Raw genomic sequence first — 15,607 nt, 5'->3', positions numbered from 1 at the left:
TCATGCAGAAGGTCATTGGTTCGAATCTCAGCATCCCATATGGTCCCACTAGCCTGCCAGGAGTGATTTCTGAGCCTGGAGCCAGGAGTAATCCCTGAGTGCTACCAGGTGTGACCCAAAAACAAAAAACAAACAAAAACCATTTAAGTACTTTAATGTGTGTATGTGCTTGTTATATAGTTATCTGAGATCAATTAATTGCTTATATAAATTACCTGTCCACTTCAAGTAATCATTATCCTTAGTCATGATGTACCATGAACACAGTACCCACAGAAATTGTTCCACATAAAAATACTAATTAAAGGAGCCGAAGCGTTGGCGCAAGTGGTAAGGCCTTGGCAGTGCTAACCTAAAATGGACTGCAGATTGATCTCCCTGGTGTCCCATATGGTCCCCCAAGCCAGGAGCGATTTCTGAGTGCATAGCCAGGAGCAACCCCTGAATATCACCAGGTGTGGCCCAAAAAACAAAACAAACAAACAAACAAACAAAAAAAAAACCCAGGGGCCGGAGAGGTGGCGCTAGAGGTAAGGTGTCTGCCTTGCAAGCGCTAGCCAAGAAAGGACCGCCCCGGCGTCTCATATGGTCCCCCCAAGCCAGGAGCGACTTCTGAGCGCATAGCCAGGAGTAACCCCTGAGCGTCAAACGGGTGTGGCCCAAAAACCAAAAAAAAAAAAAAGAAAGAAAGAAAAGAAAAAAAAAAAAAGAAACTAAAAGAAAATCCCCCACTAATTAAAAAAAAATCCTATTTTTTAAATAAGTGTTTATGTGTTTCAGTGTTGAGAGGAAGCTAGAGAAACAAGTATAAGAGTTAAAGGGGGTGGCAGAGAGATAGCATGGAGGTAAGGCGTTTGCTTTTTATGCAGAAGATCATTGGTTCAAATTCCGGCATCCCATATGGTCCCCCGAGCCTGCCAGGAGCGATATCTGAACGTGGAGCATGGAGTAAACCCTGAGTGCTGTGGGTGTGACCCAAAGCCACACACACACACACACACACACACACACACACACACAGTAGGGGGCCGGAGAGATAGCATGGAGGTAGGACATTTGCCTTCCATGCAGAACAGTGGTTCGAATCCTGGCATCCCATATGGTCCGTCCGTCCCCCCTGCCCCCCCAAGCCTGCCAGGAACGATTTCTGAGCATAGAGCCAGGAGTATCCCCTGAGTACTACTGGGTGTTACCCAAAAACCAAAAAAAAAAAAAAAAAAAAAAAAGTAGATACTTACTTAGAAAAAGATTAAAAAGAAAGAAAGGAAGTGGAGGCCTCATAGATAGCATGGAGGCAGAGCGTTTCCCTGCATACAGAAGGACAGTGGTTCGAAACCGGCATTCCATATGGTCCCCTGAGTCTGCCAGGAGCGATTTCTGAGCGTAGAGCCAGGAGTAACCCCTGAGTACTGCTGGGTGTAACCCAAAAACAAAAAAAAGTGGGGTCGGAGAGATAGCAGGGAGGTAAGGCATTTGCCTTTCATGCAGAAGGTCGGTGGTTCGAATCCCGGCATCCCAATATGGTCTCCTAAGCCGGCCAGGATCAATTTCTGAGCATAGAGCCAGAAGTAACCCCTCAGCGCTGCCGGGTGTGACCCAAAAACAAAAACAAAAGTTAGTAGATACTTACTTAAAAAAATATAAAAAAGAAAGGAAGTGGGGGCCTTAGAGAAAGCATGGAGGCAGAGCGTTTGCCTTGCATACAGGATAGTGGTTCGAATCCAGGTATCCCATATGGTCTCCTGAGCCTGCCAGGAGCGATTTCTGAGAGTAGAGTCAGGAGTAACCCCCGAGCGCTCACGGGTGTGACCCAAAAACCAAAAAAAGAAGAAGAAAGAAAGGAAGGAAATGTAAGTTCAGGAGAGAGCATGAACTTCTCTGGAGTGAAAAAAGAAAGAGACAGAGAGACAAGGAACAGAGATATGTTTTCTAAGAAGAGCATGAGCTTTAAGCACCACATACCATATTTCAGTTTAAGAAAAATAAAATTTAGAAATATGTAAATAAACAGCTAAATTATAGTAAAAGATTTAATGGAGAAAATTATAATATTTCAAGCTGGATTTTCTTCTTTTCATGAAAGAAACTCAGAATATCTCATCTTAAAAAAGTGAAACTTTACCTAAGTTGTATAATGCTAAAATCCATGAAACAGCTACACAATGAATAATGACCAAGAATAATATTGATGAATAACTTACAGGTATTTCAATTTTTGCTTTAAGCATCTGGTCTTTTTTAATATTCTGAACTTGAATTGCAGCTCCTGATAAAATACTGGTTCCAGAACTACTACAATCCACAATGTAAATGGGCAGGTTTGGAGCACCTGAAAACTATTCCAAGCATACAAAATAACTTAAGACTCAAATCAGATGTAATCGATTATTGTTACAAAATTTTACAAAAACAATTCAAGTATTTCACCATAGCTACTGTCATTATAAATAGAAAAATTCTGAACATAATTCACTAATATCTTGGGAATTTCTCTATAAAGAGTAATTTTGTGTAATCCTAATTTCAAAAGAATTCTACCTTCAAGCACCACTCTTTCTGGGTGTTTGTTTTTTGGTTTTTTGGGTTTTTTTTTTAGTTTTCCTTTGTATCTTTTATCCTCTTATGTCTGTCTATAATATCAGAGGTTTCTTACAAAATAAGTATTTTGTCTTAAGTAAAGGAATAAATCAAGGAAGGAAGGAAGGAAGGAGAGGACTATTTGGTATGTCAATTAACCTTGATGTCTGTTTTTATTTCTTTTGGTTTCAGGCAACACTCACTGAGCAGTGTCATGGATTGAATCTGGATCTCCTTAGTAAAAAAGCATGCATTCAGTCCATTAAGGTATTCTTTTTCACCCAACTGATGTATTTATGAAACAGCATAGTTGGAATATTTATTGGCCTAAAAATGTTCAAAATTATTGGGAATGGAAATTCCCACAAATTAAAGACCTTGAAATTCTAAAAGGTTTAATTGAACAAAAAGACACAGTCATTTCCATTTACTATTAGTGAACTCAAAATAAGATCCATTTTTTCGTATATAACAGTTTACCTTACAATGAACAATCAATTTTGGTTGTGATGTTATATTGTCTGCTTCATCCAAAACTTCAACCTGAAAAGGGAAAGCGGTTCCATTTTCTATAACTAAAATTTCAGAAACAGGTTTCACTTTTATTCGATGAGGAGGACCTAAAAAATAAAGTTACAAATTTAAGTTTTAAAAGAAATTTTGAAATAGCAAGAAACAGCTTTTAACACTTCAATAAACAACTAAGTATAAGAAAATACTTTTATCACTTATGTCTTTCATGTCACTGCTTTAATGCAATGATAGCTCATGTGAAAGGACAGCTAGCTACATGTAGTCTAAAGATCCTAGAAAAATGTATTTAAGAAAGCAAAATATGTGGGGCCAGAGAGATAGCATGGAGGTAAGGCATTTGCCTTGCATGCAGAAGGACAATGGTTCGAATCCCGGCATCCTATATGGTCCCCGTGCCTGCCAGGAGCAATTTCTGAGTGCAAAGCTAGGAGTAATCCCTGAGTGCTACTGGGTGTGGCCCAAAAAACAAAATAACTACCTAAATAAATAAAATAAAAGGCAAAACATGAGTACACTCATTTTATAGTCACTATTTTAACTTTATACAATGGTTTCTCAGGCATACAGAATTATACACCTATTCTAAGTAATACTGCTTAAAGGTAGGGACCATGTAGTGACATAGTCCATCCCTTTTTTGTTTTGTTTTGATCCATACCTGGGGATTCTCAGGGATCACTCGGCTCCTCCCCCAGAAATCACTCTTGGCAAACTTGAGAACATATGGAATCATGGGCATCAAACTGGATGGAGTCTACCACATGAAAGGCAAGTGCCCTACCTGCTGTGCTATCTCTGAAGCCACAGAAATTTACTTCTTTTTTTTTTTTTTTTTTTTTTTTTTGGTTTTTGGGCCACACCCTGTGACGCTCAGGGGTTACTCCTGGCTATGCGCTCAGAGGTTGCTCCTGGCTTCTTGGGGGACCATATGGGACGCCGGGGGATCGAACCGCGGTCCGTCCTAGGCTAGCGCAGGCAAGGCAGGCACCTTACCTCCAGCGCCACCGCCCGGCCCCAGAAATTTACTTCTTGAACTGCCTGATACTTCAATAGCTGAAGGATATATAATTAAGTGCAAGGAACAGAAAGACCAAAGAAGGGACTGTTTTGTGAAGATATGACCCAGCTTCACGTGAGGGTAGAGAGGGGACATGGGGAAATAAAGTATCTTGTCCTGGTCAAATGATTATTAATTAGCAAATAACTCAGGTTCTAGTTCTCTTTTTCTTTTACTACTTTTATTTGTTTATCTGAGACAAATCCGGGTTCGATCCCTGGCATTCTATATGAATGAGCCCCAAGACTTTCAGGAGTGATTTCTGAGCACAAAGACAGGAGTAACCTCTGAGCAACCCAGGTGTTGTTCCCCCTCCAAAAAACCTTTTGTTTGTTTGTTTTTAAAAGGTTTTTGAGGCCAGACCTGGTTGTGTCCCGGGGCTCTTAAGTAGCGCTGAGAATCGAATTTAAGTCAAGCACCTTACTCACTGCAATTTTTCCAGCCCCAAAATATCTTTTATAATCATGCAGAAACTAAGGCACAAAATTTGTTTCTCTAGATTTCTTAGTGCCATAAGTATTCAAATCCATAATGGCAGGGGCAGGAGGGACAGTAGGTAGGGCATTTGCCTTGCACACAGTCGACCCAAATTTAATCCCCTGCAGTAACATATGGTTCCTCCAAGGCCACCAGGAGTAATTAATTCTCAAGAACCCAGAGTACCAACAGGTATGGTCCAAAACCAAAAATAAATAAAATATGACCCCTCTTATTCCCATTGGAAAATTTTGTTTTGTTTTGTTTTTGAGCCATACCCAGTGATGTTCAGGGGTTACTCTGGCTATATGCTCAGAAATCGCTCTTGGGGGACTATATGGGATGCCAGGGATCAAACCAAGGTCCGTCCTAGGTTATCGTGTGCAAGGCAGACATCATACCGCTTGCACCACTGCTCTGGCCTCCTATTTAAATTTTTTTTAAATTAGTGTCTTGTGTGCCTAAATTTTTTCAAACATTTGGACTTAAAGATAATTACATTTGATCAATTAGACTCTGCACTAAAATTACACTCAGTATAGAATAAAAAAGTTGAAAAAGTTGCAGGAATCTCAAAGATTGTTCCTGCCTGTCATGAGACTTTTCATTTAATTTGTGGCTTTTAAGCAGTCTTGAGTTGGCACTGATTCTCACAACTCTATTTTTCCAATATTCTCACACTAAACTCCATTTTGGTTAAGTTAGCAACCTTTGTTCTTCTCTTGCCACCAGGAAATCATTCCTGATACATTATCTCTGGAAAGGTTAAAAGCCAGCCGGGGAGAGAACTACATGGAACCTTCAAAGAACATGATGCTAAAACACCTTAAATGTCCAGTAATAGGGGCCGGGAAGGTGGCGCTACAGGTTAGGTGTCTGCCTTTCAAGCAGATGGACCGCGGTTCGATCCCCCGGTGTCCCATATGGTCCCCCAAGCCAGGGGTAATCTCTGAGCGCATAGCCAGGAGTAACCTCTGAGTGTCAAACGGGTGTGGCCCAAAAACCAAAAAAAAAAAAAAAAAAAAAAATGTCCAGTAATAATTTAAAAGACTTAGTAAAAAATAACCATGACAAAATGTCAGGCTAAATTCTTCTGCTGTGCTTTATGAGGAAAAAATGAGGACTTCGAATCACTTGGATTCTGTTAACTAGAAAACACTGGCAATCTCCATTTTGACCTCTATTGCCTCTCTAGCAATTTCTTTCTTTTTCTTTTTCTTTTTTCTTTTTTTTTTTTTTTTTTTTTTTTTTTTTTTTTGTGGTTTTTGGGTCACACCTGGCAGTGCTCAGGGGTTATTCCTGGCTCCATGCTCAGAAATTGCTCCTGGCAGGCACGGGGGACCATATGGGACTGATGACCTTCTTCATGAAAGGCCTTACCTCCATGCTATCTCTCTGGCCCCCTCTCTAGCAATTTCTAGAAACAGAACCTGATCATGGGAATCTGTGGAAAAATACTGTACATGGCCTAAAACAACCAAACAAACAAAATAAAATTACATTCACGGGGCTGGGCCATAGACAAGTGGGTAGGACATTTGCCTTTCATTCTCTGACCAGGGTTTGATCCCTGGTATCCTATATGGTTCCCAGCTCAGGAATCATCAGTGATCCCTCAGCTCAGAGCCAGGAGCAATCTATGAACACCTTTGTGTGGCCAAAAACAAAAATAAAAGCAAAAAATCTTGGGTCATGGAGATGGTTCAAAAGTTCAGGGCCCATTTTCTTGTACTTGTATGGTTTCTCAGCACCACTAGGAACAGTTCATACATACAAATCTTATTTAAGATTGTTTTATAGTGCTCACTTCGGCAGCACATATACTAAAATTGGAACGATACAGAAAAGATTAGCATGGCCCCTGCGCAAGGATGACTTGCAAATTAGTGAAGTGTTCCATATTAAAAAAAATTAAAAGATTGTTTTATAGGTCCTGATGGATAGCACAGCGAGTAGGGTATTTTCCTTGCATGTGACTGAACCAGGTTCAGTCCTTGGCATCTCATATGGTCTTTTGAGCCTACCAGGTGTAATTTCTGAGTACAGAGCCAGGAGTAATCCCCGAGCACCCCTGGGTGTGGCCCAATCCCCCCCAAAGATTGTTTTATAAAATATATGTATATTGGGGTCAGAAAGATAGCACAGAGGTGTTTGCCTTGCAAGTAGCCGACCCAGGACCCAAGGTGGTTGGTTCGAATCCTGGCATCTCATATGGTCCCCTGTGCTGCCAGGAGCTATTTCTGAGCAGATAGCAGGAGAAACCCCTGAGCACTGCCGGGTGTGGCCTAAAAACCAAAAATATATACATATGTATATTTATATATTTAGATGTTGAGGTACCTGTCATTATAATTAAATGTCTGTGTAACCCATCATGTTCCTTAAACCTTTACAATATACTGTCTCTCATATTAGCCAGGTTTTCTTTTATTTTCTTTTTTCTTTTTTTGGTTTTTGGGTCACACCCGGCAGTGCTCAGGGGTTACTCCTGGCTCTACGCTCAGAAATAGCTCCTGGCAGGCACAGGGGACCAATCCTGGGACCAAATGGGACACTGGAACCATCAGGCCGCTGTGCTATCACTCCAGGCCCCAGGTTTTCTATTGTATGTAACTCTAAACAACTTTCTTTTCTTTTATTTGGGAGTGGGGTGGGGCCACAACCTGCAGCCCTGAGGTTACTTCTAGCTCTGTGATCAGAAATCAGAAATTACTCCTGGCAAGCTGGAGGACCATATGGGATGCCAGGATCGAACATGGGTCCATCTTGGGTTGGCTGTGTGCAAAGCAAACACCCTATCACTGTGCTATCTCTCTGGCCCCCTAAATAACTTTATTTTTCAATTGGATTACTCACTATCAAACAACATAAACATATGAAAGACTCTTCTTCTAATAAAGACAGTTGACTGTTACATAAAAAAAATGTAAATAACCAATCAATTCTAAGGTGTCTAATGAATATATTCCTAAAAACAATTAATGATACTTTGGATCACTTTTATTAAGTTATGGGGTTTTTTTTGTTTGTTTTTTTTGGGGGGGGATCACACCAGGCAGCACTCAGGGGACCATATGGGATGCCGGGATTCGAACCACCATCCTTCTGCATGAAAGGCAAATGCCCTCCCTACCTTCATGCTATCTCTCTGGCCCCAGTTATGTATTATTTTTGACATTTAAACAGGTTATCAGAGCTTATACCATAGCTAAACCAAAAATTATCCTAACTTTATAAATACCACTGCATCATGAGATTATTTAAAAGACAAACATTAGGAATACATAAACTATTATTACCTGGTAGCAACCTAATTTTCAGAATCTGTGAATCTTCTCTTAACCCAGGCAGAATAACCTTCAGATTAAAATTCTGTAGAAAAAAAATTAAAAATTAGGTCCAACATGTAAAAACTAAATTTACCACTTCTACTCAAATTTTTCTCCTTTTCATGTTATCATATGTATATTTTTAAATTGCAGGTAAGTTATTGGCCTTATTTTTTACTTCAGTATAAAGACAATGATCTTTCAAAACTAAATCACATATCCTAAAATAATGGTTGAAGTAAAGGGCATTATTTTAAAAACATGAAAATGTAGTGAAGTTAAAAAAAGTGTAACTAGTCTACGGCCATACCACCCTGAACGCTCCTGATCTTGTCTGATCTCAGAAGCTAAGCAGGGTCGGGCCTGGTTAGTACTTGGATGGGAGACTGCCTGGGAATACCGGGTGCTGTAGGCTTAAAAAAAAGTGTCGGGCCCGGAGAGATAGCACAGCGGTGTTTGCCTTGCAAGCAGCCGATCCAGGACCAAAGGTGGTTGGTTCGAATCCCGGTGTCCCATATGGTCCCCTGTGCCTGCCAGGAGCTATTTCTGAGCAGATAGCCAGGAGTAACCCCTGAGCACCGCCGGGTGTGGCCCAAAAACCAAAAAAAAAAAAAAAGTGTGACTAAAAATCCAGAAACCTTTAAATGCATCTAATAAATTAGAACAAAACTAACCTTAATGGAAAACAAAAATAAGTCAATATTTTGATTAATAGTACTGTATCACTATTAATTTCTTATATGAATATACAATGGTAATGAGAAACTAAATGTAGAGTACCGTATTTTCTAGCATATAAGACGACCCCTAATTTTAGACTTCCTCTCTGACTCAGACCAATCTGAGCAGGCTTTTTACAGTGTAGATTCTGGTCTAGAACACTGTCTAATTTGCATGCATAAAAAGCCTGCTTGGATTGGCGAAGTTAGAGAGGCGGTCCGAGCAGCCTTGCAGTGATTGATGCACGACTGAGTTGGAAAATTCGTTTCTTGGTAATATCCAGATGATTTTCATTTAGCGGCATATCATATAAGTCATATAAGTCAACCCCCGATTTTTGGTTAACTTTTTTTTGTTTCAAAAGTCATCTTATATGCCAGAAAATACGGTATATGTATACTATATTACCTCTGAAGCTCACCTACAAATACACTTAGGGGAACCCATGTTCCTGACAACTGTTGAAACTGCATAACCTTTGATTACCCCAAAACTTTATCATTAATCTGCTTTACTAAAGCCTTACAGATCAAACATTAACATATTTAATTTATATACATTATGTACAATTGACATTTGAACAACATGAATTTGAGGTGTACCATTCTGTTTATATGTGGATTTTATTCTACTCACAGGTACAGCATTCAGACTTCACCAATCATGAATCTATGTGCAGGAGCCATGTTAAGGGAGTGCAAACTCAAACTATATGAACGTTTTGGACTATATAGGCAATTGTTGCCCTGAATTCCTACTTTGTTAAAGGATCAACTGTACTCTATTCTTACAACAGAGATAAGGGAAAGATGTGGAGAAAATATTATTAAGAATGGTTATAAAAGAAGAGCCAGAGGCTGTGAGACATGGTAGAACACCTATCTTGCATGCATTAAGTTTGTGAGTTTGACACCCAGCACCACCAAAACACAACAGTGAGTGCAGTCCCTGGCTCTGCTAGTGTGACCCTAAACACAACAACCAATGTGCTACCTGGGGTGAACAACCTCCAGGAGTGTAACCACTGGCATTCCTCAACCAAGTGTATGACTCCCAATATAGCAATATACCACCACCACATCACAAAGGGGAGAGTGAGGAGGGAAGAAGGAAAGAGAGGGCAGGTAAAGGGATGAGAATGGGGAATATACTGGCCTCACAAATGTCCTCCTGAAACAATAAAAAAGAAAATAAGGGTGTGGTGATTGAAAAGTAAGCACACGGGGCTGGCGAGGTGGCGCTAGAGGTAAGGTATCAGCCTTGCAAGCACTAGCCAAGGAAAGATCGCGACCGCGGTTCGATCCCCTGTTGTCCCATATGGTTCCCCCAAGCCAGGGGCAATTTCTGAACGCTTAGCCAGGAGTAATCCCTGAGCAAACAGGTGTGGCCCGAAAAACCAAAAAAAAAAAAAAAAAAAAGAAGAAAGAAAGAAAGAAAAGTAAGCACAACTGTCCCTAATCACAAACGAAAAAGAAAAAAACACACACACACACACATTACAAAATATACTCATAGTACTTTATTATCAATGACTTAAATTTACAAAGTCAATTTTAAAGTTGAGCAAAATTCAAATATAAGTGAACCCACACAGATCAGTGTTGTTCACAGGTCAAATGAAAGGTTATTTTAAAATTAAGATCTTTTAGATTGTCAGAAATATTCTAAAGTCAAATTTGCCTAGAATTTCATGTCCCTGTTTCAGAAAAATTTGGATTCAGGAAAAAAAAACATATATATATATACATATATATATATATATATATATATATATTTAATAATTGCCTATGTAACATATGGCACCTAAAGGAATTCATATGCTACTTTAAAAATATTTTGATAGGAAAAATATAAAACATATGAAGGCAATGAAACAATACTAGCTAACTATAAGAGTCTTATTTAGCCTGAACATCTATTAGTTTAGTGGGCTGACAAAAGAGTAGAGGGATGAGAGAACACCTGTTTCGCATGTATGGGATGCTTATTTGACTCTCAAGCATGGAACTTAACAGGTTCCGGAGGCCTGGAATATTCACAGCACCACAGGCCTGGCAGTAAAGTAGTGTTAGGCTCTAGCACTGAACAAATCAGCCTACTATGTCAAATATTTCACAGAGTGGACTGGGATTCCCTGAGCACAGACTATGAGGTTCCTCCTCTAGCTCCCAAAATCTTATTATTTGTGGAACTGGAGTGACAGTATAGCAGGAAGAACACTTGCCTTGCATGAGGCTGACTTGGCTCCATCCCTGGCATGCCATATGGTCTCCCAAGGCTGCCGAGAGTGATTCTTAAAAGCTGAGCCAGGAATAACCAAAGAACACCAACAGGTATGGTCCCCAAATAAACAAACAAAAAAAAAACTATTGCTTGATATATTTTTTCATTGAAAAATAGATATTATGGGGCCAGAGAGATAGTACAATGGTTAATGTCCTTGCCATACAAGAAACTAATTCTTGCTCAATGCCTAACACAGTCTATAGTCCCCCAAGCAGAGCCAGGAATAATAATCCCTGAGCAAACTGAGTATGGTCCACAACAAATAAACCAAAATAAGGGGTATGGGGATTAGAGTTTATATCTTTATGTCCCTACTCTTAAGTCTTCCCAAAACATTTTATTCAAATCTAATATTTGTAAAGAGATCTAAAACTTCAATTTTTCATTTTTATTCTAAAAATACAAAAAGTTCTTGTTTCAGGACCATACTGAGCTATACACAGGACATACTCCAGCTGGGCTCAGAGAACCACATGGAGTTCTGGGGAATGAACCCACCCAGGTTGACCACCATGCAAGGGAAGTGCCCTAATTTAGAGCCCACTAGGAAAGAAAAAGTGTTTTTTTGTTTTGTTTTGGGCACAAACCACACCTGGCAGTGCCAAGGGATTACACTTGGATCTGCACTCAGAAATTGCTCCTGGCAGGGTCGGGAAGCATATAAGATATTGGAGATCGAAACTGGGTCTGTCCTGGGTGAACTGTATTCTAGGCAAATGTCCTACCACTGTGCTATCACTCCAGCCCTAGAAAAAAGAGTTAATGAAAAAAAAATGGATATAAAAAAAATAGGAAAAACTTAAAAATGTGAAAAAATGAACATTAAAATGGATTAGTTTAAAAATATTTAATAAATGCTTAACAAACAGCAGCAATGAGCATGTTGATCTTTCTTTTATCCTTTTGTTAGTCAAACCCTCCGGTGCTCAGGGATCACTGCTGGTAGGACTTGGAGGACCCATATGGGGTGCCAGGGATTAACTATTTTATCTGCTCTACTATCATTTCTGCCCCAATCCAATTTTTCTTAAAGATATAAACAAGCCAGGTAACATGATCCTAAGTGATTCCTAAATTCTCAACACTGTCATCTTGTTACAAAATTTCTAATTTTGTCATGTAATAAATACTTAATCATAATGCTTACCTTGCCTTGACAGGAATTAACAGGGCCCTTAGCTGTAACACCTCGAATCATACAATTTGGTCCTTTGGTTAACTCTTCATAATGTAAAGATAAACCACTAGAAAAAATAAATCATTATTAAAGGTCCCTTTTGTTACTTACAAATAAAAAGCTGTAAATGTCTTTGTGTCCTCATGTCATTCACATACTTCTAAGAGAAAATTGAACAGAAGCAGATTTTGACACATTTCAAAATGATCAAACAAGTATTAAGTGACACCAATGAGTCAAACACTACATATAAATAAATCTATATCAATGGAAAACTTCATATAACAAATGACTAAAGATACAAAGTACGAATTAACTAAATGTATATAGTCATAGGAAGAGAAGATAACGGGATGTCTTCTAACTTGCAACAGATCTACTTTCAAATCTTCAACTCAGTGGAATTACAGAATTTTAAATGCTTATTTAATTGGCAATTTTAAGTGCGAACAATCAATCATATCCTTGAAATAATACGATCATGACACAATGTATACTGATATGACCTAACTTACTACAATAACACTTTGATTCCTAAATTATCTTTGATTACATATAATTCTCATAGTACTAACATTTTACTTTAAAAGAAAAAAAGAGGTAATAAGTATATATCAAAACTAATTCTTCTAAAAAGACTGAAATTTAAATATTTACAAGTATTAGCTAGTAATTTTTAAAAATTGAAGGATTTCCTTTGTTTTTAAAGAATATAAGTTGTATTTAAGACAAAATAGAAGGCCAGAGAGGTAATACAAAGGGTAAGGTGCTTACTTGCCTTGCATGCAACTGACAGAGGTGTGATTGCTGGCACAATGTATGTGCCCTAAACACAGCCAGTTATAGTCCCTAACCAGAAAAAAAAAAAACAATTTCCCCCATCAAAAAGAGACAAAACAGATTTCCTATAAATATGCTTATTTACTTTCTACTTCTACTTATCTACTTTCACTCTCTTAAAGTCTATCAGGAAGATAACTTGGGATTTCCTTTGTTTACTATTAAATACCAAATAAAGGGAAACAAGACAAGATAGCAAAGTTCATGTTAGAAAACAATAGACAAAAAAAATATTTTCTAGTAAATTAGCAAAAAAAAAAAAAAAAAAAAACGAAAAAAAGAAAACAAAACAAGCAACAAAGTCATTTAGTGGTCTTCTAGAAAAAACATAAACACCCTGAACTCTTAAAAAAAAAAAAAGCTTCCAACCAAACCCAATTTCCCAGAAAATCCTAGTACTAAGTGTTCTGGAATTGAGTGAAAAAGAGAGAGGCAAAAATAATGCTTCAGTAAAATGACTGGAAGATTACTCTACAAAAAAGTCAAACCAGAGAATCCCTCAACTAGAGGAAAGCAGGTAAGTTGAAAGAAAACCAGAGGGTTGGGAAAGGGTCTCAGCCCCAACATACATCATTCCCTTAGCACTATGTCGAATAACCCCCAGTACCAGCAAGCATAGTTAGTTCTCTTACAAACTTTCCACAGTTAAAATCAACAACCCTGAGTGGATCCTGAGACATTTTCATTCCAGCTTTATTTCAGGGATGCTAGAAACAAGGAGAGCCAAAAATTTTCTATAATATAACTGACTGCCCCCAACCAAAAAAAGTATGTGCAGCAGGATATCATCCTAAAAAGCAGAGTTTAGAGAGAATTTAATTATCAACAGCTTCACCCACAATCTCAGTCTCTGCTAGTCATTTTGGTTCTCTAGTCAGTTATAAGAATATGACCAGTGGTCACCAGGAACAAAATAGGTCAAAAATAAACAACAGCAACTAACTGGGGACAAGGTGATATTTATTTAAAAGGTATGAAATTCATAAATCAAATAGGATCTTCAAAAACATATTCAGAGAAACCAAAAAGTACTCCTAAAACCAAAAAATACAAAAAGAAAACTGAATAGGGGCAGAAAAACCTGTCAGTAATTAAAATGGAAAAACAAAAAATAGAAAAAATACTAAAATTGGAAACCCTATCCAGAAGGTTCAATAAAGTTCAATATCTCAAAACATAAGATACTGACAGTCATAAGATAGAGTGCGTTAAGATACTATAAAAATTGGAGCCAGAGAGATAGCATGGAGGTGAGGCATTTGCCTTTCACGCTGAAGGACGGTGGTTAAAATCCTGGCATCCCATATGGTCCCCTATGCCTGCCAGGGGCAATTTCTGAGCATAGAGCCAGGAGTAACCCCTGAGCGCTGCTGGGTGTGACCCAAAAACTAAAACCAAACCAAACCAAACCAAAACAAGATACTATAAAAATGCATCACCATAAATCATTTTTTTTATTTGTGGGCCACACCCAGTGACGCTTATGGGTTACTCCTGGCTATGCGCTCAGAAATCTCTCCTGCTTTGGGGGACCATATAGAATTAGAACTTGTGTCCATCCTGGGTCAGTCCTGTGCAAGGCAAACGCCATACCACTGTGCTATCACTTTGGCCTCTGTATAACCATAAAATTTTGCTGTTAAGCATAGAAAGTGGGGGCCGGAGAGATAGCATGGAGGTAAGGCGTTTGCCTTTCATGCAGGAGGTCATCGGTTCGAATCCCGGCGTCCCATATGGTCCCCCATGCCTGCCAGGAACAATTTCTGAGTCTGGAGCCAGGAATAATCCCTGAGCACTTCCGGGTGTGACCCAAAAACCACCACAAAAAAAAAAAAAAAAAAGAATAGAAAGTGGGCCCGGCGAGATAGCACTGTGGCACTTGCCTTCCAAGCAGCCGATCCAGGACCAAAGGTGGTTGGTTCGAATCCCGGTGTCCCATATGGTCCCCCGTGCCTGCCAGGAGTAACCCCTGAGCATCGCCGGGTGTGGCCAAAAAAAAAAAAAAAAAAAAGGCGTTTGCCTTGCAAGAGCTGATCCAGGATCAAAGGTGGTTGGTTTGAATCCCGGTGTCCCATAAGGTCCCCTGTGCCTGCCAGGAGCTATTTCTGAGCAGACAGCCAGGAGTCACCCCCTGAGCACCACCGGGTGTGGCCCAAACAAAACAAAACAAAAAAAAAATAGAAAGTAGGAGCCGGAGAGATAGCATAGCAGTAGGACATGCATGCTGAAGGACAGTGGTTCGAATCCTGGCATCCCATATGGTCCTCCAAGCCTGCCGGGGGCGATTTCTGAGCATAGAGCCAGGAGTAGCCCCTGAGCACTACCAGGTGTGACCCAAAAAAACAAAGAAAACAAATAAACAAAAAAATAATAGAAAGTAGATTCTACATACTTTCAGGGAGAATACCTAGAAAACATTTAATGGAAAACTAACCAAAGTGAATTTTAATTTATTGGCAAGTAGTGTTTAGCTTTCAATTAAATATTAGTGGAGAATTAGAGCACAACAGAGAAATATCTCGGTAATAATTTTATTTCACACTGTATTTTAGGAAATCACTTAAGGCTCTGCTTCAGCAAAAGGAGAGGGACAGGGGACAGTGCAAATTA

The 15,607-nt window shown here is 39.1% G+C and overlaps 1 protein-coding gene and 2 non-coding genes across 3 annotated transcripts in view; 2 read left to right on the top strand and 1 right to left on the bottom strand.

Moving 5' to 3' along the window:
* SMCHD1 (structural maintenance of chromosomes flexible hinge domain containing 1) overlaps positions 1-15,607 on the bottom strand; it is a 126,555-nt gene that overhangs the window by 52,881 nt on the left and 58,067 nt on the right. The window contains exons 21-24 of the mRNA XM_049770910.1: positions 12,128-12,224; positions 7,945-8,017; positions 3,058-3,197; positions 2,202-2,336 (exon numbers count right to left, since the gene is read on the bottom strand). Coding sequence (XP_049626867.1) covers positions 2,202-2,336; positions 3,058-3,197; positions 7,945-8,017; positions 12,128-12,224 — 445 coding nt within the window. The remainder of the gene's footprint in view (positions 1-2,201; positions 2,337-3,057; positions 3,198-7,944; positions 8,018-12,127; positions 12,225-15,607) is intronic.
* LOC126005760 (U6 spliceosomal RNA) lies at positions 6,445-6,551 on the top strand. Its single transcript, XR_007494796.1, has one exon. It is a non-coding gene; the product is annotated as a U6 spliceosomal RNA (small nuclear RNA).
* On the top strand, positions 8,271-8,389 carry LOC126005613 (5S ribosomal RNA). Its single transcript, XR_007494658.1, has one exon. It is a non-coding gene; the product is annotated as a 5S ribosomal RNA (ribosomal RNA).

Source organism: Suncus etruscus, chromosome 3, assembly GCF_024139225.1.
Source record: "Suncus etruscus isolate mSunEtr1 chromosome 3, mSunEtr1.pri.cur, whole genome shotgun sequence".
Classification (NCBI taxonomy): Eukaryota; Metazoa; Chordata; class Mammalia; order Eulipotyphla; family Soricidae; genus Suncus; species Suncus etruscus.
Note: the sequence above shows the minus strand (reverse complement) of the source record. Positions and strands in the feature narration are given on the sequence as shown.